Source organism: Enhydra lutris, unplaced genomic scaffold, assembly GCF_002288905.1.
Source record: "Enhydra lutris kenyoni isolate GAN:26980312 unplaced genomic scaffold, ASM228890v2 scaffoldscaffold57, whole genome shotgun sequence".
NCBI lineage: Eukaryota > Metazoa > Chordata > Mammalia > Carnivora > Mustelidae > Enhydra > Enhydra lutris.
In genome coordinates this window covers 6,879,567-6,901,564 of record NW_019154141.1, presented here as the reverse complement: position 1 = coordinate 6,901,564, position 21,998 = coordinate 6,879,567, and the positions used below count along the sequence as shown (strand labels likewise).

At 52.1% G+C, this 21,998-nt stretch overlaps 1 protein-coding gene across 1 annotated transcript; it reads right to left on the bottom strand.

Annotated features, from left to right (window-relative positions):
- Positions 1-10,444: 10,444 nt before the first annotated feature.
- Positions 10,445-21,654, bottom strand: LOC111158207 (calcium voltage-gated channel auxiliary subunit gamma 1). The gene is made up of 4 exons (XM_022520127.1): positions 21,420-21,654; positions 12,392-12,466; positions 11,298-11,435; positions 10,445-10,979 (listed from the first exon to the last, which is right to left on the bottom strand). Exons 1-4 carry the CDS (start codon positions 21,652-21,654, stop codon positions 10,753-10,755), a joined length of 675 nt encoding a protein of 224 aa, XP_022375835.1. The 3' UTR covers positions 10,445-10,752.
- Positions 21,655-21,998: the final 344 nt, after the last annotated feature.

The following is a 21,998-nucleotide window of genomic DNA, read 5'->3' as shown; positions in this document are numbered from 1 at the left end:
TCTCTCTTCCCAGGTTGAAGTCCCAACCTGTGGGTTCCACCTGAGAACGTTTCTCAGTCCTCCCCTCCCGTCTAGAGGAAGGGTCTTGGATTTCCATAGATCCAGACCGTGCCTGCTTCCTGTCAGTCCGTGTATAGGACACTGTACTGTAGCCGCTTTTTCTGTGCCCGTCATCTGACCTGATTCTTTGGAACCCATGAAGGTACTGGTTACATGTAGTAGTTGTATCTTAGGTAAATATGGTGATGAAAATACCTCTCCTCTAAATTATAAAGGTAATGGGTTTTGCATTTTGGAATGGGTCCTGTTATTAGTGACAGGTTTGTGTGTGTGTGTTTAATGCTTCAAAAAATACAGTTCTTATCTGAACTTTGTTTAGCTAATGTCATACAATCAGTTACTTAGCAAATCCATATGGGGTCTTACTTTGGCAAGTCTTCCAGAGGGAGGCTTCATAAAACTGAGGTGGTCTGTCTAAGGCTCTCCCCAGGCCTGTTTGTGCAGCCATCTAATAATCTTAATTTCTGGCAAAATTATAATGATTATTTTTTTCTTCACAGTGAACGATACCTCATCTGAGAGGTTCTAATACTTAAAGAGTTTATCCTTTAAAGTGAAAATGACTTTGTACCATAAAGTAGCCCCAAAGGCACTCTCCAGGGTCTTTATTTTCTTCCTTTTTTGTGGGGGAGGGTCATTTTCTTTTTTTTTTAACCTGGTTTCGGAATTACTTTATCCACTTTGGTTCCTTCGAACAACTTTTCCATTTTGGGGTGGGGGGGTGCGGGGTCTACACTTCTTACATTGTGATCATTGTCTCAGTGAAGTTCTTTTGTCTTAAAAGATTCATGGTAACACAAAATGTATTTTACTGCTACAACTAAAATGTATTTATAATAAAATGCCTTTTTAATAATTTGGAGATTGGTTTATTGCGTGCGAACCACAATTCCCTGCTTTCTTTTACTTTCAGGATCCAAGGTCTGCCAGAAGTTAGGCACAGCACCTTGGCCTCATTCATGATACTAGCCATGAAACTAGCCACAGTAACAGCTCAGTGTTCATTTGTAAAATTCGAACCAGTTTCTGGAAATCTGTGACTTGACTTAAATCTCTTGAACCTCAGCGGTAGCAAAGGCCTGTCATATTTACGAGGGCCTAAGGTGTGACCTGCCAGTGGGCAATGACAAAATGTACCGGTCTCCGAGAAGTTGCCATTCAACGCAGATCTGAGGAACCGGGAAGAGTCACCGAGGTAGCCTGTTAATGGTGGGTTCGTGCAGCCCAGAGTTAACTACAGTTAACTGTTCGCGTCCATATATGATATGGGTGTGATACTAATACATGACAGAGTGGTGTGACAAGCATTAATCCAACTATCCCCCGAACCCCCAAATGCTGGCTGTGCAGAAAATCACCCTGAGTCAGGGTCTTCTTTTTCGCTGGGGGGAATAACTCTTTGCATCGGCCGTGATGCGATGTTGAGAAGCATTAGCAGGTCACAGAACGTTGTGGGCCCTGGCTGTTTTATTTTTAACATCCTATTAGTGTGGCACCATAAATCTAAGTTGACTACACTGTGCTTGGAGTTTGTAAATGTAAGTGGAGAGGACCCTCAGCCTCTCCGAAGGACAATGTATAATCCTTACTCATTGCAGCAAATCAGTTTTTAAGCTGGGTATCTTGCTTTCTTTGAGTTGCACTGATACGACATGACATAAATCATCTCTGGATTTTGGAAAGAGAAACACTTCTTTACATATAAATCAAATGGATTTGGAGGACTCCCAGAGCGGCTGTCTGCTCTCGTTGAGGTAAGCCAGGCCCCGTCTTCAGTGGGAAAACGCAAATAAGACCCCCAGGTGTTAATCCCTGGGTCACTTCGGTGCTCTTCGGATATTGGCCCGAGAATGAGATTAGTGTGAAAGTTCTCGGGAAAATAGTTTCATGAACACTGCATGGTGGGAACATGGCATAGGGAGAGCAGGTCAAGCACGGAGACGAGAAGGAAGTTGGCTTAGCGGAGGGTCCGTGCTGGGTGCAGGGTTGTCTGTGTGCACTTGGCTTGGTTGAACTGCAGCATCCAAATACCCACGTGGGTGGTTCCAAGCGGCTGTAGGTCCCTTGGTCTGAAATGGACTTTGCTGCTTGGCCCACAGAGCATCCTCCAAACGAAACAACCCCCTGGTGGACGGAAGTCCTTTTCTTCCGGTTTGAAGAACCCCGTCCTGCCCCAGTGCGTCCTGCCCACCGCAGCCAGACTCACTTCTCTGAAGCAGACCCATTCGTGGTGCTCTTTTAATGACAAGCCCTCGGTGGTCTGCCGTGACATCCTGAATTTCTTAATTGGACTTTGGAGGCACCTCCCCACCCCCACCTCGTCCTCCAGGCACTGCATACGGCAGACCAAATCAGACCACTTGCCATTCCCCCCCTCACCCCCCGGGAGGAGCCCCTGGCATCCTTGCCTCTGTACTTTGGAGCATGCCTTCGGCACTCCTGCCTCCAACCCCAGTTCCCCTTTGGGGCACTCTGCTTGCTCAAGACTCTGCAAACTCCAGCAGTTGGAATTAGCCCCCATTTCTCGCTGCATGCGATCGAGCCTTCCACTTCTGCTATCCCAGTGTGTGCTTCACAGGCAGGGGGTTGTGAGTTTGTGGGTGACAGAGACAGTGTCCTGTGACCTCTCCACCTTCAGGCCCTATGCCTTTGACATAGCAGGCCCTCGAGCATTCGCAGAACTGGCCGGCTCACGGGCTTTGATCCGAGAGGAACTTCAAGACACTCTCCCCTCTGCACTGATGTCCTCTGCCAATGCAGCGCGGCCCGATGACAGCTGGGCCGGAGTGATGGCCCGGGGTGCCGGAGGAATGAGCTGTCCTGTGCGGTGACGTCTCCACCCGTCCCACACAGCTCCCAGAGCAGTGACAAAGCAACAGCATTCACCAGTATTTGGTGTCTTAGCAGGTATGACTGTCGGAACCCTTCCTTTGACAACTTCAGCACGGTCGTGTCAGTTTTAATGGATGCTGCCTGCTTTAGCTTGTCCCAGTCCGTCGGTGCACACCTGCCCTGCAGAGCCGGGGAAAGTGATGAAATGCCCTTTTGTCCGAAGCCAGCTGTGGTTGGTTGTAAATCCACAGAGGGAGGGAATTAAATTGAACAGAAGCTACAGCTTGCAAAATCCATGGCATTATCCCACTCTTAGCTCATTAAAACCGCTGCCCTGCAAATTGATTTGAGCCACTGTTTCGGGAAACCGTGATGCCAATCCCTGGCAAGAACGTGGCTCGGGTGAGGTGCTTGGAGGAGCCAACAAAGGATTCTGGAAGGTGGGCGTGGCTGGCAGGCTCTGGCCTCCCCGGCAAAGCAAAGGGGAGGAGAAGGTGGTGTGTCTGCCCTTCGGTCGCAATCTTGAGGCATCTGGCTATGAGCGGAGCGCCTGGCAATTTGGAGACCTCGCAAGGGGAACTCGGACATGTTCTAATTAGTCTTTAGGGTCTTGTCCCCTTTGTGTGTGAAAGAACCGAAAGGGAGCCGGGAGGGAAGGGGCCGAAGTCAGGGAGTGGGTGGCTTTGTGCTGCTCCCCCAAACCCACCTGCTGCTCAGGCTTTCATCCGTCTGGAATCCAGACGTGTCCGTGTTTTTACAAAGCTGAACGGGAGTGGGTGCTCTCGGCGGAGGCGCTTCTAAGGGAAGGTTTTGAGGGTTCAAATCCTTTTAGCTTCCTGACCGGGCTGAAAGCCGGTTACATAACCCGAGACAAAAGTAACGAGGAATGGCTGGAAGGTGGGTAAGCCAACGGGCTTTCTCTGATGACTCAGACCTCCTCGGGGTGACCCTGGAGGCCTGTGAGGGCCCACATCATCCCCCTGGGCCGCTGCTGCTAACAGGGCAGAAGAGAAAACTATTCTGGGTGGGGGGGATGTGTGTGATCCAGGGTAATTACAAGTAGTTTTGAGCCTTTCAGTCAAGCGCTTCTGGAAACTGGTCTGTTCTCCGGGCTGCCCGCTGCAGTGCTCTGGCCCCGACGTCCCCCTCCACCTGGAGCCCCGCGGCCTGGGCGCGCGGGGACCAGCCGCTCCGGCTGCGGGCACCCGAGGCCTGGGGACCAGAGCTCTGCCAGGCCCTCTCTCACCTCGAGAGGCTCCCTGAGGCCTCCCTGCCGGTCTTCCTCCGCGGCCTCCCCGCTCTTGTCTCGCTCACCAGCGCAGCCCGGGGAGGCACCGAGCACGGTCTACGGGGCACTATGCGGAGGGTTTGGAGGGAGGACGGCTGTGGGGAAGGTCCTAGCTGCTGGGATCATTCCGAAGAAAGTAGAGCCCTGCCCTTCAAAGAGTTTCTAACCTGCCAAGGCACGCAGACACGGCAAATTGCTCGGAATGGGGTAAGTCGTGGGACCGTGAGTGGGCACAGGGTCAAGGGCACAAGAAGGAGGGAAGCATGAATTTTGCACGCGGGGCTGGAGAACATGCCACCTTGTGATGTCTGAGCGGGGCCCTGCGGAGTAAGTAGGCCTTTAGCAGGTTCAGGAAAGGGGCGGGCCCTGTGCCTTCCGGCCCCAACCCCTCCGCCCTTCAGTTTTAAATCCTCCACCGTGAACCGTCAGCTCCGGAAGGACGGGACCAGGCACGATCCCTCCTTCCCGCTGGCACGCAACGGTGATATCGGGGGCGCAGACGGAATCTGGTCCCCCAAAGATGTCCGCATCCGAATCCTCACTCCCGGAGACCCCCTGCCCTCCTCCTAACCCTTGGGACCTGGAACTTTTTGTGAAAGAAAGGGACTTGGCCAATGTGATTTAAGTCAAGGATCTTGAGATGGGGAGATTATCTTGGATTATCTGGACGGGCCCAGGGCGAGCACAAAGGTCCTAATTAGAGGCAGGCAGCGGGGGCCAAAGTCAGAGAAGCAGACGTGATGGCAGAAGTAGGGGTCGGAATGACGCACACACGAGGGAAGGGAGGCGGCCTCTACGAGCTGGACGTCCCCACCCGGACTGCCCGAAGGAGCCGGCCCTGCCAGCACCTTGGTTTGGGCCGTGTAAGAGTCATTTCTGACTTCTGCCCCCAGATCTGTAAGAGAATAAATGTGTTATTTTTAGCCATTGAGTTTGTGTGGTTTGTTACAGCATCAGAAGGAAATGGAGACGGTCTGGAAGCGCATACTCGGTTAAGCAAAGGACATCGCTTATGTGAGAGATGGGGACGGCCGGGTGTGTCTGGAGAAGTCTCCCTTGGTGGCCAGTGCTAAGGACCCAGGGTGGCAGAGCCTGGCCTCAGGTGGCCCGGGCGGCGGCCAGGGAGCAAGACAAGGGTGTGGACTTGGGAGTCGTTTCAGGAGGAGGGTCTGTGAAGCGGGCTTGGTGAGCAAGCTGGGGGTCTGTCCCGTGAGCAAGCCGGGAGTCTGTCCCAGGAACGACAGCAGTTCGCGGCTTGGGCGGACGGGTAGTCAAGACGCCACCCAACGGAAGCAACAAAAAATGGAGAGGAGGTTTGGGTAAGAAGTGAGAGGTTGGGTCTGGACATCTGTGTCTGGGGTGCCCTGGAGGGTCTGGGGTACAGAAGGAGGCACAGGCCGGGATGGGCTCCCAGGGCCGGGGAAAGAGTGACATTTCTCAGCCACTGTCATGTGGGATGAGGAGGCTGAAGATGGGAGACTTGGAAACCCGCAAGTGTAAGGGGTGGGTGGGAAGAGCAGGAACCCTGTAAAGAAAAAGAGGGCAAAGAGAAAAATACGGGGAATTTCTAGAAGGAGCAGAGGCTCAAAGTACAAAATGCTACTGCAGGAGCCATGCCTTGTGTGGGGATGAATTTATGGCCTTAGTGGCTGCAAACGGGTGACACCATGAAATGTGGGCAAGAGGGGGCTGTAGGCAGCTGCATCCCTACCTGAACAGCAGCCATCAGTGTAATGATACGTTCCACGTCGCGGGTTTCTTAGTCCTTGCCTCTGCTTCAGATCTTTTCTGAAAGTGGGCAGGGTATAAATTAGAAATGAATTTGTAAATAAAATATTTGATCCAAATGGGACAGGCCACACTGGCAGGGGAAATATTGCTGCAGTATGATGTGGTTAAAATCCAACTTTATTGGGGCAGTCAGGAAAAATAGAGGGACACCCGGGTCCTTGAAAGTTTTAGTCTCAAGGAGGGATTAGTAAGAGCCAGACCGCTTGGTCAGGACCTTCTATGAGTTAGCCAAAGAGAGGGTGAGATGTCTCCCCTCCCCTGTCCCGGTTACTGGACAGAGGTCAGGCAAGGACTGACTGGTAAAGGGTCCTGCTTAGACATTAGCAAAGCAGCAGCCTCGCATCAGTTTTCTCTTGTGTACATGGGGACGGTTGTGGCTACTTTTCCCCCGTGACGCCACACCCCACAAGCATGACAGTAGGACAAAGCAATAATTTGGATCCTGTCTTCACGTAAAGCCTCTGTATTGTATTCATCATGGATATTTTCCAATAGTTTTTTTATTCCTTTCCTTTTTTTAAAAAAAATTAACATAATGTGTTATTTGCTTCAGGGGTACAGGTCTGTGAATCATCAGGGTTACACAATTCACAGCACTGCAATAGTTTTGATTTAGGAAATGTCACACTTGGTAGATATCCAGAAGAATTGCAAACAGAGTCATGAAGACACACTTGAATGCCCATGTTCACAGCAGCATTATTCACAAGAGCCAGAAGGTGGCAGCCCCCAAGTGTCCATTAGCGGATGACTGGATCAGCAAAACGTGGTAGAATCAGCCATACGATGGAATACTACTCAGCCTTGAAGAGGAAAGAGATTCTGATACAGACTCCGTGTGGATGAACCTGGAGGATGCTAAGTGAGATAAACCAGACAGAAAAGGACAAATACTGTATGATTTCACTGGAGTAGCCAACTTCATAGAGACAGAAAGGAGAATGGTGGTTACCCCAGGCTTGGAGATGGGGAGCAGGGAGTTGGTTAGTGGGGGCAGAGTTTCAGTTCAGGATGATGGAGAGTTCTGGAGACGGGTTGCATGACAATGTAAATGTGCTTAACGTTACTGACGTGCACACTTAGAGGTGGTTAAGATGGTGGGGGGAGCACCTGTCGGTCGAGCGTCCGACTCTTGGTTTTAGCTCAGGTCGTGATCTTAGGGTTGTGAGATGGAGCCCCGTGTCGGGCTCCCCGCCCAGTGCAGAGTCTCCCTTTACCCCTCCTCACCACTCTTTCTATCTCAAGCAAATGAGTCTTAAAAAACAAAACAAAACAAAACAAAACAAAACAAAAAAACGGTTAAGATGGTACATGTTATGCTTTGTGTATTTTACCACAGTTAAAAAAAGAAATCTCACACGCAAATGTTTCTCGATAACCAAATGGCTAGTCCTGGGTCCTCAGGGAATCCAGTGAATTCGAAAGAGCCAAGAGAGTGAAGGTGTGTGAGATCTTGATCCGGTGGCCGTGACATGCACACAACCCAAGCGAGGGGGCAGAAGCCCTGTGTGATAGCTTAGCTTGGGGGTCCTCAGAGCGTGGTCTGACTGTACCCCAGGGGATGCCCGGCATCCCGAGCCGGACCCAAGCGGAGGAAGATGGACCGACTGCCCCTTGTGGACCGACCCCCTTCCTGGCAAGCGTAGGTCAGTGGGCCGGGGAGAGAAGCCCGTTTTCCTTCCTTGGTTTGGTGGATCCTGCTTCTCTTTTGGCATCGGGCTCTGTTTTGCCTTATTGTGGCATATTTCTCCCCATGGCAGAAGCTGGAGCAGATGCGATCACACGTGAGTCTCTGCCAGCTTCCCTCGGATGCTTTTGTGTGCAAAGCAGCTTCGGGCGCACCTAGGAAACTCTCGAAGGAGTTCAAGTCCTGGGAAACCAAACGTAATCTGTTCGGCTGGTATTCCACTCAGGGGGGTCTGTGGTGCCGAAAACACGGGCGCCCACATAAGGGTGTAAAATGCACACCGACGATAACACAGACTTCCAAAATGGAGTTTGTGGGATGAGGTCATCTGTCTTCCTTCCTACTCCTAAACTGTGGCCCCAACTCCCTGGCTGGCCCAGACTTGCGTTTTCCCGTTCTCTTACCTGCAGCATGTTTGCTCTCGGATTCTGTCTCTGCCTCTTTGGGACAGTGACCTGCCGGTGGCTGTAGGGCCACGTGGGGCCGTGCAGTGTCCTCCAGGACTCACCTGCCCCACCCCCCTTCTCTGCAGGTCCCGGCTTTGGCTTCCTGACATTTTGTCACCCTGCTCTCTTTGATCCTTTTGCTTTCACAATCATGTGACAGCCATTTGCACCGCCCATGGCTGCAGAGAAGGCTGGGCTGTGCTCTCTGTCCCCCAGGCTCCTGGGCCAGCCCCGCAAGCCCAGCCCAAAGCCTTGAGACAACAGGGAGGCATCTGGACAAGCCCTACCACGAGACCCGCCAGATGTCCCCAGACTCATGCTTCTTCCTTTATTTATTTTTTTAAAGATTCTATTTATTTATTTGACAGAGAGAGAGATCACAAGTAGGCAGAGAGGCAGGCAGAGAGAGAGGAGGAAGCAGACTCCCCGCTGAGCAGAGAGCCCGATGCAGGGCTCGATCCCAGGATCCTGGGAGCATGACCTGAGACAAACCAAGGCAGACGCTCAACCAACAGAGCCTCCCAGGCATCCTTGAGTGACTTTTTCCTTGACAGTTCCAATAAAACTTTATTATACAGACACTGAAATGGAAGGATCCTGGGATCATGACCTGAGCTGAAGGCAGAGGCTTTAACCCACTGAGCCACCCAGGTGCTCCTAGCTTCTTCTTTTTAAATTGTTCTAAGAACAAATGGGTCTCTTGGCTCTCCCATCACCGATGGGAACAGCGAGAGGTGAATTAGCTGACTGACGAGTATACGGTTACTCCAGAAAAGGGTTCAGCAAACTGTTTCCAGAAAGGGTCAGGTAGTGTGAGCCAGATGGCTTGTCATGGTTTATACCGGATTCTTCCCTATTGCAAGAGTTTATTACTGATTAAAATAAGCCCTTACCACTTGAGTGATTTTTTCTTTTCTTTTTTAAAAGAAGATTTCATTTGTTTATTCATGAGAAACAGAGAGGGACAGAGAGAGACAGAGGGGCACAGGGAGAAGCAGTCTTCCGGCTGAGCAGGGAGCCCGACGCGGGGCTCGATCCCAGGATTCTGGGATCATGACCTGAGATAAACCAAGCTAGACGCTCAACCAACAGAGCCTCCCAGGCATCCTTGAGCAATTTTTTCCTTGACAGTTCCAATAAAACTTTATTATACGGCCAATGAAATGGAAGTACTTTCCAAATATCATAAAATATTCTTCTTTTGATTTTTTTTTAAAAAGATATTATTTACTTGACAGAGAGAGATCACAATTAGGCAGAGAGGCAGGCAGAGAGAGGGGGAAGCAGGCTCCCTGCAGAGCAGAGAGCCCGATATGGGACTGGATTCCAGGACCCTGAGATCATGACCTCAGCCGAAGGCAGAGGCTTAACCCACTGAGCCACCCAGGCGCCCCTCTTCTTTTGATTTTTAAAAACCATTTAAAATTGTAAAAACCATTCTTAGTTTGCAGACTATATCACAGCTGGCGGCAGGCCAGGTGTGGCCCTGCCGGCCAAGTTTGCCACCCCTGCTGTAGAGGAAGGAGGGCTCCCCAGGACTGCTGGTGCGTGTTCAAGGCAAGGAGCATGGGGATCCCCTCTGCCATCTGTGTCTGACTTACCATTTCTGAGGGTTGGGTGAATAGGATGGGGTTTGGAAGGTAGAAAGTGTAAATTGTGACACTCTGGGGGACCCTAGGTGTCTAACTGCTAAGCCCTGCTTCCTGACGTTCATGGCAACAAAAATCCAGCATCTGAAATCAGACCCGGGTGTGCCGCCGCTGGAGTGCTGTGTTAGCACTCGGAGTCTGGCATGCTGGGGCTCTGGAAATAACCCCTCCTTATTTTTAACACCCTTGCCTAGTCAGATGGTCTCTGGTTTCTCCCAAAGAAAATCCCAGGGCCCAGCGATCCAAGCTGGAATTCAGAACCTCTAAGTCTTATTGGTAAACAAGACCCCGTTATCCCGTCATCCCCCCCTCCCCATCATCCACGTGCTTCCCTACAAAAGTAGGGAACAACGCCAGGGGGACATGCTTTTCTTCCCACTTCAGGGTCATGGGGCCCCTGGGCCATCTAAGGTCAGGAATCCAACCAAGCAATTTGTATGCAAGGTGCAAGGAAAAAGTAAGTTTTCAAAGAGCTTTTATTTCAAACATAGTCAGACTCTACCCAGTTAAAAAATGCTCCTCAGGTGTCTTGGAAACCAAGGAGGGAACGTTCAGTTCACTGGAAAGGGTGTCTTGTCCCAGAGAAGGAGGGAGGGGCTGGCTATTTACACAGGCAACACCGGGACTGGCAAATGAGCACAGGGTGTCCCTATAGGGCTCAGGGAGGACACCTGGACCCTGCTTATCAAAGACAGCTGGCTCAGCGAGGCCCACGGGCAGCTCCAGGGGAAGGTGGGTCCTCACCAGACACCTGTGCACCTGCCAGCCCCGCGGTCTCCCTCCCACCCTGGGCAGGTGTGGATCATGTCCACTTTCTGGATTCCCAGGGGAGCCTGTCACAGCCCAGAGAAGGGCTCAGAGACAGAAGTAGCAGTGGACGTCGTGGGGTGGGTGGGACCGGGGACAGGGAAAGCTCCCGCCTCCTCTCTAGAACGTTCTGGGCCAGGCTCTGGCTTCCCGAGGGGAAAGCATCAAGGCGGGGCTGGGGCTCCGGGAGGGCTAGTGCTCAGGCTCGGCGTCCATGCACGACTCCCAGGGGTTCTGGGGCATTCGAGGCAAGGAGAGGAGCAGGAGGGCCAGGCCGCAGAGGAAGAGGAGGACGAAGGCGGAGCAGGCGCAGGCGAAGGACCAGGAGTAGTAGTACTCGATCCACACGGTGTGCTCGCTGTCGATCATGCGCTTCACCGACTGCCGTGTCACCTCCACCGACACGAAGATGCACAGGCCTGGGGCGGAGCGGGACCTTCAGGGCCGGTGCCAAGAGCGCCCGGGCCGAGCTCGGGGCCGGAGCCTGCGCAGCCGCCCGGGTCCCCGCCCGCCGCCCAGCCCGCGCGCCAGCAGCGTCTCGATCCTTCCCGTCAGTGCTGGCGACCAGCCTGGCTCTCGGCGCCGCCCCACCCTCCGATTCCCGCGCGGAGCGCACAGGCGGCCCGGATCTGCGTCCCCGGGGGGGCTGCGGCCCGGCCTCGGCTGGCTCCCCACCCCCAGGTGGCCGCAGAGCCGGCAGCGGCTCTCCCTCGCCCGGGCCGGGGCCCCCGCGCTACCTGCGAAGGCGTAGAACATGGACGCGGGCCTCAGCAGGTAATCCCGCTTCTTCCGGAAGGACAGCAGCGCGCACGTGGTCCCCATGATGATGAAGCCCAGGCTGAAGACGGCGATGGCGGCGGCCGAGATGCTGTACTCTGCGGGACAGGGGGCGGGCGCGGCACCGCGGCTCAGCGGCGGCCTCTCGGCGGCCGGACGGCTGCTGCCGCGCGTCCTTGTGCCCATGGCTCTGGGGAGCACACTGAGGGTCCGCGACGAAACCCCTCACTCAGAGTCACACAGCGGGGGCAATAGGACCCCCTTCCCACTCCCAGGGTGGGGGTGGTGGCGAAGCTACATGTTCCCCCTCGGTGGGGGACAGAGGCTTGGCAGCAGGCGGCGGGAGGGGTGGGGGCACGTGGCCGCAGAGCTTTCTGGAACACAAATCTTCCTGGGAGCCAGGGAGCCTCGGGGGGGAGGGTGGTCTGCCCTGGGACCCCTAGCAGCCGCGGCAGGTGTGGTTTGTTGCAGGGCCCTGCGTGTGATCGTGTGTGTGTGTGTGTGTCTGTGTGTGTGCGCGCGCCGCCTGTGTAGAGACTGCCCGAGCGGGCGTGCTCGTGTGTGCACGGGCACGCGAGGCTCTCTCCGGGCCGGCGTGTGCGCGCTGCGTGCCCACACTGTGTGCAGGGCCCGCGCCCGTGCGGAGAAGGCCCCCGCGGCACACGCGCTCCGAGACCCCTGGGCCGCTCCCCGGATTCCCCCCATGGGGCGGGGGACAGGCAGGCGACGGAGGGAATCAGCTCCCCGCGGGCTCTGATCCGCCCTGAAGACCAGCACCGGCCGCTGGAGTCCTGTTCCATTTCCCGGTCACTCCGGCCTCCCCCGGGCCCCGGCAGGAAGACGACTGCGGGGCCTTCCAGGAAACGTCTCCTTCCAGGGTCCCTCCGGATGGCGGGCCACCCGGGTTGTGCTCTCAGAGCGCAGAGCGTCAGGCTCAGCCGCTTTTCCTCGCAAGCAGCGAAGACAGGGCTTTTGGGCCAAATGACTTTGTGGCTCAGCAGTCTGGCCTGGGGGTTCTCTTCCTGACCCTCCCTGCTTTTGCCCACCCACTCACCTTTCTGAGTAGTGACTTCGAAGATCTCCGAGGTCTTGCCTGGGCTAAAATGCCTGAAGTAGGAACAGTTTTTCTCTGCAAAGGAGGGAGACAGCCTGTGAGTTGAGCCGGAGGGCCTGCAGACCTGCCAGAGGCTCCACCAAGAGAGGGTGAGTGTGATATCACCCCCCCAGGGGCCCTCCTCACCCTAAACCCCGAATCTGAGCCAAAACAAACATCTTTATCCACCCTTACACCAAAATTTCAGTAGGATAGGGGGGTTTCGTAAGAGGCTAGGAGATCTTCAGGAAATAAAGGCTGACCCAGTCGAGAGGGCACAGAGTACTGTGGGTAGTGAGCCCATTAGGCAGATGGATAACTGGGACTCAGGAACACGTTTTTTGGGGAGTACCAGCAACAAAGAGCCAAATGGTGGTTCTCACCTGGGCCTGGTTGGGCAAGGTCTGGAGACCCATTTGGAGTCACAACTCGCAGGGGTAACTTGGCATGTAGAGGATAGAGGCCAGGAATACTGCTATTCCTGCAACTTCAGGACAGACCCTCACAGCATAGAATTAACTGGCCTCAGTCTATCAGTAGGGCTGAGGTTGAGAAAGCCTGCTGACACCAACATCTAGGGCTGTCTTTCCTAAGGATATCCGGGCCCGTCCTGATGCACTGGGTGTGACCATGAAGCAAGTGATGTTTTTCAAAAGCTTTCCAGAAGATTCTGATGCTCACCCAGTTTGGAAAGCCCTGCTCCAGGTCTCTTAAAATGCTCCACAGAGAGCTTTTCTGAGTGGACCAATGGATGGATTTGGGTGGAGGGTAGGGAACTTCCATTGAATTCCATTCCATTGCCAAATGTGAGCGACCATTATGTCATTTCATCAGACTCTTGACGCCTGTGGTCAGACACAACCTCCCTTGGCAGGTGCATGTTCTAGCTGATTAGTGTCAAAAAAGCTATAGAAGATCTGTGAACAGCAGTACCAAAAATCTGGATTTGATGGGACCCAGAGGAAGGACTCAGAACAAAGAGATTCGTGCTGGTTTTAAACACAATTTCAGGCATAATTTCTCTTCCATTTTTCTCCCTTAATTTCTCTTGTAACTTGACATCAAAGGATATTCATACTGCTTATGGAGTACAGTTTAATATCCTTGACTCTATTTTTAGGAAGCAGGTGAATGGTTATCTTAAAAATATATATAATTTTATGTTTCTTTAAAAAAATTAAATTGGGTTGCTTTTTATTTGTGTGAGGCCCTCCATTGATTTCTTTTTACTGTGGGTCCACGATGCTCAGTAGAAAACACCTCCACTCCTCGTTTAGATGGCCTCTAGGTTGTGCATTCATTTCTTCACTTTCAGGCTATATTTAAATTATCCTGAGATGATTATTGATGCTGGGTGTCCTTTGGAAAGTTACCAGAGGTGTTGCCAAATCATAGCTTTCATTGGTCTGCAGGCTTTCTTCTATGTGACCTAAGTCATCTTATTGCCACTTAAGCCTATGGCCTCCCAGTCCTCCCTTCCCCCAGTGTCAGGGTTGCTTCTCCTCCCATGATGGAGAAGGAAATGACCCTTGGAGATGAGCCGGGTTTAGCAGCAGTAAATATTCTGCGAGGTAAACAGCCATCTCTCTGAGCTTCTATATTTAAATCACTTTCCTTTTGAGCAGAGTTACCTGGGGGTGTCTGAATGCCGGCGGTGATGTCAGATTAATGCTGTTCTTTTCTCTCTCACAGCTTCCGGTGCTATTTTAAAACAGAATGCAACTCTCTTCTATTCGTTAGATTATTAGCTCTAGATTCTTTTAAATCACTGCTTCAGAATGGCTTGTGCTCTGTCGGAAGTCGCCATGTGTGTCTCCCTCTGGACAAAGGACCATTTCTGTTTCATTCTTTAAGGGCCAATTTCAGTTGTCATTGAAAACCTTCTGAAAAGAATCGACTGGATTCAAGTGTATTTCACGGTCAGCTGCCTCCCTGACTACTCGCAATCCGGGAGTTAAAAGCTTTTGGAGCCGAGGGCCGTGAGATGAAGGCCCTTCAGAGCCCGACCAAAGCATGGAGCTATTGGGCAGCTCCGGGCTGCTGGGCCGCTGTCACCGAGGGAGTGTTTGTGTTGTCAGCCTCCCCCCAACCCCAGACCAGTGGCAGGCTCCAGCCCGACAGACCGCCGTGCGCATGAAAACCGTCTTAGCTCGGGTCATAGTGGGATGCTGCATGTCTGAGGAAGCCTGCCTGTGGATTTTCTGGGGGAGATTTTCCCCTTCATTGACCCAGGGACACTCCTACGCCCTCTCCTCCCCTATTACATGATATCACGTCGTGTGGAATAGGAGACACCCAATGGGAGGGATTCCCACACCAGGCATCTGGAAGGTTCCGATGCTCTCTGATCGGGCTGAGCTTAGGGCACGAGAATGGTTGGGCCAACCCTGTTCCCTCTCTTGAACTTAGCACGTGAGGTAGGCCAGCGTCTTCTGCCCTGAACCTGGGGGTAACATCAGCTCGAGGGCCCCATGGCTGCCCATGGAAGACCACAAGCCCCTTCATGGTCCCTGATGACCCCAGCAGGGGTTGGGGGGACACGTTAGACCCAGGTGCCATTCCAGACACTTCCAGCACCAACAAGATGCTCATTCAGGAAAAATCAAGCAGGGCATCTGCCTGTGTCACTGAAGGTTGCGCAGGGTCCTGCTGAGGTGGGCAGACCTCGCTTCTGCCCCTTTGTCTGCAGGGTTCTGTGTACACTGGGCATCGAGAGCAGCTTGACAAGGAAGGACACCAGAGATGGGCCCGGTGTGGGCCACTTAGTCACAGGTGAGGGGCTTGGAGGAGAAGGGGCAGTGGCGGCTCTCTGACAACTGTGTAGGTCCTGAGTCGTCCTGCTTCTGCCTTTCTGATGTCCTTCCGGGCCTTTCCCGAGCTTCCGTCAGAGCTGCATAAAGCTCAGGGCTTTGAGCTTGGTCTTCATGGATGATAGCCCCTTCGCTGGGGGCATTCAAAGAAGCAAGTGCTTTGGATCAAGTCAGCGAAGATACCAATGTCAGGGTGATGATCTCGGCTAATAATCAGGAAGCTGGAAGTTCCTCCGGCCTCCTTTGTCTCTGCAAATGGCCCATGGCGACTCTAATGTTTGTATTTCTATTTTTCGGTATTCCAGAAATGTCTGTCATACACCATCATAAGACTCAGTGGTCTAAAAATTTAAGTGGGTTATTCCTTAAAAAATATGGTGAACTCAGGGCATGTGGGTGGCTCAGTTGAGTGTCCAGCTCTTGGTTTCAGCTCAGGTCGTGATCTTGGGGTCATGAGACTGAACGCCATGTCCGGCTCTGCACTGGGCTTGGAGTCTGCTTAAGGCTCTCGCTCTCCCTCTGCCCCTCCCCTCTGCTCTCTCTCTAATCAACAAAAATAAATCTTTAAAAATAATATGGTGAATTCATCTATTAAGCTTGACTGTGGTTGGAGAGTCCTTGCTAAGCAAGCATTCTGGTTAGGGAATGATTACACACAACTATATCTAACTGCCCATTTGAAACAACAACAACAAAAGGCATGTTTGACTCTAACCTGAACTTGAGTTAATGCAGATTTCCTCTGATAGTTGGGATAACTTCTGTGATTAAGGGGTACTTCTGGGTTATCACTGAGAATGTATCAGTGTACCCAGTGCTGGTTGATGCAGACTTTAATATCTTAAAAAAAAAAAAAAAACAAACCTTGTTGGTTGACACAAAACTAAGGGAACTAGTGACTTAAGCATTGGAAAAAAAATAGTTCACTTACTTGTTACTTGCATCAATGCCAGGGTTGTCTTCACCCTTTTTTGTAAAAGTAGTTCTTGGTGCTCCCGACAGTGGTTTCTCTGTGCTCTGTCTCCCCTTACCACTCGGATTGAGAAATTTTGTCCAGTGGGTTGAAGAAATCCCCAAGACCCAAGCCCAGAAGGTCAGAGCATTGCTGTTCTACTGGGGAGGGGGAACGTCTGGTTATGGCCTGGGTCTCTAGCATGGGCTCACGTGGATGGGAAAGGGAGTCCCTGAAATTCTTGATGCTCTTTGGTATGGCTCCAGTTCCTGCACCAGGTACTGGAGGAGAGGACAGGCCATATGGGATGTGGGGTACTAGGGCAGTTTGCTATCTTAGCCTGGAGAGACAGAGCCTGAGAGAAACAGCATTCTGCCCAACCCAAAGGCAGGGGATGTCCCCTCTGGGGTGATTCACTGGGCTTTGAGACAGACAGCCTCTCCTGACAATGGGGGAAGGCCCTCCTCTTACTCTGAAGGTGTTAGAATTAACCTCAGATGTCGATCTTTGCATGATAGTTCTTCTAAAAGAAGAAAATGAACAGAGCCTCAGAGACTCTGTTTTTGGGTCGGTGGGAAAAACCAAATGAGACAGTTTATGTCCTCAGAGCCTCCAGCGTTCTGTGGCTCAGTGGGACCTTGGAAAGTCTCCTCTATGGAACCAGCTCCTAGTTGAGCTTCTTTCAAACCATGTCATGTCAAAAGTTGGCCTCCTAAGCGTTTGCCTGGATTGGCAGCTTTTAGGAGTTTTGTTCCTACGTACCGTGGGGCGTATTGTATGGCAGTGGGCTGGAGAGACAAGGGGCTCTGGATTTGAGACCTGGGTGTTGAACTTGTGACAAGGGTAGCTTTGGGAAGGCCACTCTGAGCCTCAGCTTTCGCACATGTAGAATGAGAACCACCTGAAGAATGTGAGCCTCCTTACTGGGCTGTTGGGAAGTAGTCTAATGTAGTGACCAAGAAGGAGAATTTTAGGGGCATGAACTCTAGCTGCTCTGCCATGGTAATTGTGTGACCCCAGTCAAGTGACTCAACCTCTCTGTGCCTCATTTTGTTTATCTGTGAGGTGGGATGATGATAATAGTACAGGCCTCATAGAGGATTTTGTGAGGATTAGTTGAGTGCATCTTTATTTCTCTTTGTCATCCCACTGCCTTCTGGCCTCCATGGTTTCTAGAAAAACATCAGCTGTAAATCCTACCTTAATAAGATCCCTTGTATGTGATGAGTCATTTCTTGCTGCTTCCAAGATTCTGGGTCTTTATCTTTTAACAGTTTTGATCATGATGCCTCTAGGTGTGGATTTATCCTACTAGAATGCGTTAAGTGCCATGGATTTATAGATCAATATTTTTCATCAAATTTAGAAACTTTTCAGCCGTTATTGTTCTGCTTTTCTGCTTCCTGCTGCTTTCTCTCGCCCTTCCTTCTGGGACCACCATTATGCATATATTGCTCATTTGATACTATCCCGCAGGTCTCTGAGGCTCTGTTCATTTTTCTTCCTTTTTTCCTGTCTATTCCTCACACTAGCTAATCACAATCGATCGATCTTCAAGTTCACTTATTCTTTTTTGCACCTGCTCAGATCTGTGTTCGAAAGCTTCTAGTGGATTTTCCATTTCAATTATTATAGTTCTCAATTCCAGAATTTCTATTAGGTACTTTTGTTTATTTTCTTGTGTGTATGTTTGTTCTTTTTTAAAGATTTATTTATTTATTAGAGAGAGCGCGCACATTTAGGAGGGACAGAGGGAGCGGGAGAGTGAATCTCAAGCAGACTCTGTGTTGAGCATGGAGCCCAATGTGGGGCTTGATCTCATGACCCTGAGAACATGACCTGAGCGGAAACCAAGAGTTGGACACTTAACCAACCACCCAGGCACCCCAAAGTATTTTTTTTTAAGTGACTCCATGCCCAGGGCAGAGTGCAACATGGGGCTTGAACTCACGCTATTCTATCCTTTTACAGTAATTTCTATCTCTTTATTGATAATTTCTATTATGAGACATCATTCTCATCTTTTGTTGTTTAGACTTTTCCTTAGTTCTTTGAACGTATTCTGATTTAAAGTCTGTAGGTCCAATATCTGGGCTTTCTTAAGGATCTGTTGATTGGTTTTATCCCCCTTATGTATGGGCCATACTGTCTTACTTCTTTGCATGTCTTGTGATTTTTTTTAACTTAAAATTTAAATTTTAAGCTGGAATATTTAAACAATATGATGAGCCACTCTGGAAATCAGAGTCCCACCTTTCCCTAGGGCTTGTTCTTGTTGGAGTTTGCTACTGTTCGTTGAGCGACTTAATTAATTTCGTAAAGTCTGTTTCCTTTGTCATGCTGGACCACTGAAATCTCTGCTCAGGTAGTTTGGGAACCAGATCACATTTTGTAAAATGCTTGGAATGAATCCATCTCCCAGTCTTTACTGAGGGGCTCTGTGCTAAGCAGAGAGCTAAGCGCTCCACTCAGCAGCGTATATTTCTGCCTTAGCTTGCACTATCTGCTTGCCCACAGCCTCAAGATCAGCCCAAGGTGAGAGCTTAGGACCTTCTCAGGCCTTTCCTTGTACACCATACAGCACGCTTATGCATAAGGCCTTCTAAATTCTCTGGAACATGTTGGAACTTCTCAAAGCCACCTATGGACATCTCATTCTCTAGCTTTTTTGGTTAGCCTTCTCTTTGCCCTAACTGTTGTATAACGCCTCAGGAAGCAATGTTAAACAGCTATTAAACAATTAAACATTTGTTTAATTAACACTATTAAACAATTGTTTCTAATTGTTTTTGACAAATGCCCCCTGAGAAAAAGACTGTTTCCACTGAGTGAGCTCAGCGTCAGGTCAAATAAAGACAGCCTTGCAAGGGGGAGACTTCCAGGGAACCCCCAGACAGATCAAATAATGACAGTTCTCCAGGAATGAGGCTTTGAAAGGGCTCCAGCTCTATCTGTCCCCTTTGGGGACTGCCAGGCCGCTAAACTTTCAGCGTTTGCAGGCTGTTGGTTTTCAAGCCTATGCCAGAGTTGGGGAGTGGGGAGCAGGAATAGAGCAAGTTTAAGTATCACAGAACTCCCCGTTCTTACTGAAATTCACCTATTTTTCTCAAAGAAGCACTCGCTGGATTACTGCAAGACTGGTTAATTTCCAGCATTCTGAAAGAGTATATTCTGACCAATTTTGCCAGAGTTCTTGTTTTTATGGAGAAGAGGGTTTTTGGAGATTCTTACTCTGCCATTTCTTCTGATGTCATTCAAAGTTAAAACACAGAAGGCACTGAAAACAGTATTTGGCAGATGGTGCTAGATTGGTGTTTGTGGTTATTACTGCCGTGAATAATAATCGAGAGAACATGTATGAACCCTCTTCCTCCCTCCAGCAGAGAGTAATCTCCCAGAGCACAGGGAAAGTGGGTGGGGAAGGAAAAAGGTGTCCATCTGCAGAGAAAGGAGAGGGGAGAAGGGAGGAACATACTTCAGAAGCTTGTCGTGGGGAGGGGGCAGGTAGGGCAGGGCTCACAAGTGTGGGAGGGAGGATTCACTCTGGACCAGGGCAAGAAGGCATAGAGAGGGACTCCAGTCAGGCTCAAGGCCAAACCATGCCTGCTGGTCCTCTGCAGCTAACCTCTTGCTTGTTAGTCTCTTCCTTGTACGGGCTTGCCTCGGCTCCCTGCTCATCTGCTCTATAAACTCTCCAGATTTTAAAAGGCAGGCACTTCTGAGGACAGGTGGACTGGACCGGAGCAGTGCCTCCCCATGCATGGGCTGGCAAGACCCTGCCTCGCCCTGCCCTGCCCTGCCCTACCCTACCCATGGGAATTGGCTGAGTGACGCGTCTGTTTACGAGTGTGCTCGGCCTCGGCTGAAAGCGTGGGCATGGGAGCTATGCGGATACCCTTCAAGCACATGTCCATGTCCATTAAAGCTCTCAGCCCCGGGACTCAGTGTTTCTAAGACAGCTGGGTATTTACGAGGCTTCTGCGTATCTTAGGGGGAAATGAGCAAGCCTGGAGTTTTCTAGAGCCAGCAAGAGGGAAAGGAGGAGGAAAAAGACAAGTGGAGGAATGGGGTTTGGGCTCCTTTGTCCCACACACAGACTGTGAGATCTCCGGGGACTTAGCTCCGACTTCCTCGGAAGGCAGACTTCAAGGAACACCCAGTCTGATCGCAGGGGGAATGATTCTGAAAATCAGGGGGGTCCCGGTACTCAGGCTGGTCCACTGCCGCCTAACAGTGACATCCAGGAGCCCTGGAAGGGACTTGATGTCGCTGAGCCCAAGCCCTGTGTTTTACAGGAGGCAGCAGAGGCCGCAATGGGCTTTGTTGACCCCGGAGTCACTGGGGGGCCGTGGGCAATGCGTGACGGAGCCCAGACCTCCGATTCTCCACGCAGGGCTCTTTCCGCAGCACAGGCTCTGTCTGCTATGAACGTGGGGGGCTCCCCATTTGCAGAATTGTCTGGTCACCCTCACACCAGGTGTTCCTGACGAGGAGCCCACCTTTGACGTGTCATTCAGTCCCATGGTGGGTAGGGGCAGGAATTGAAGAACACACTTAAAATTGAGCAGCAGCTATGCTTCCCAGCCCCGAAGGGGTCTGAGCTCAGAGAATGCGCTGGAATGATGGTTCGGACAAAAAGCAGGTTTAGGAGCAGGTCCTGCTTCACAGAGGTGTGGCCTCTGCAGTGGGGCGAGAGCCCCACCCGGCTGCAGCCTTCACCGTGGCCGTCCTGAAACTCTCCAGAACAATCCAGGGGAGCCCCGCGCTTCCACTGTGCGCCCCACCGTATGCACTTTGTGGCCGATCCAGCCTGGGGGCTGCGGAACGCACGTGCCCGCCCCAGGGCCCCTCCAGCCACTTAGCCTGTCCGTGCAGGGAGAGAGCAGATGAGAGGCCCCCACGGGGGCCAGAAGCCTCTCGTCTGGCAGAGCCATGGAGTCTTTCCTGAGCCTCTGGTCCCACCTGCACAGCCCTGTGCTCGGGGCGGAAAGCCGGAGGCCTCCACGGTACAGAAAGGGCTCGAGGCCAACGGCCTCAGTCTACAGACCGGCTCTGGCCTCCAGTACAACACACACAGTTCTGATCCTCCTCCCCGGGCACAGAGGGCTGGGCGGTGTTGCTGTCCCGAGGCAGGGGGACCTGCCCTCTCTCCCACGGGCAGCTTTCCCGGGGTGGGGGTGGTGAGGAAGGGCTGGGCGGGGACGGGATCAGAGAGTGGGTACGTTACCCCCAGGCAGGGTGATGGGTCCGCAGGTCTTGTCGGTGCTGTCAGTCATGACGATACGCTTGGTGCAAATCCGCCAGAGGCCGAAGTGGGCCGCCTCGCAGGTGGCATTGTGGTGTTTCACCTCGGGGCTCAGCACGGCCCAGTGGTCGGTCACCACGGCCACCATGGCCAGCACGATGCCCACCAGGATGCAGAAGAGGGTGGCGCGGACCTTCAGCGCTTTGGTCTGGGACATCGCAGTGGTGGAGGAGTGGGTGCCCTGGGCACGGTCTGGTGGCAGTGTCTCCTGGGCAGGTGGCAGCCGGGCTGGGGAGGTGGCAGCGAAGACCGAGTCCGGGGTAGAAGCTAAGTTTAGTGCATCCGGCTGAGCCAGAGGGGGCTGGCCTCGGGGCTGAGGGACACCAGACGGGGCCGAGCAGCTGCCCAGACGTGTCAGGGGCCTGAGCGAGGCTTCTATTAATGCGCACCTCAGGCATGTCACCAAGGATAGCTTGTCCTCAGGTTTCAGGGCTTTCTTTCCCTCTTGGGACCTAAAATACCTTAAGGAGGGGCCAGGAGAGAAGGCTCTAGATGGTGACT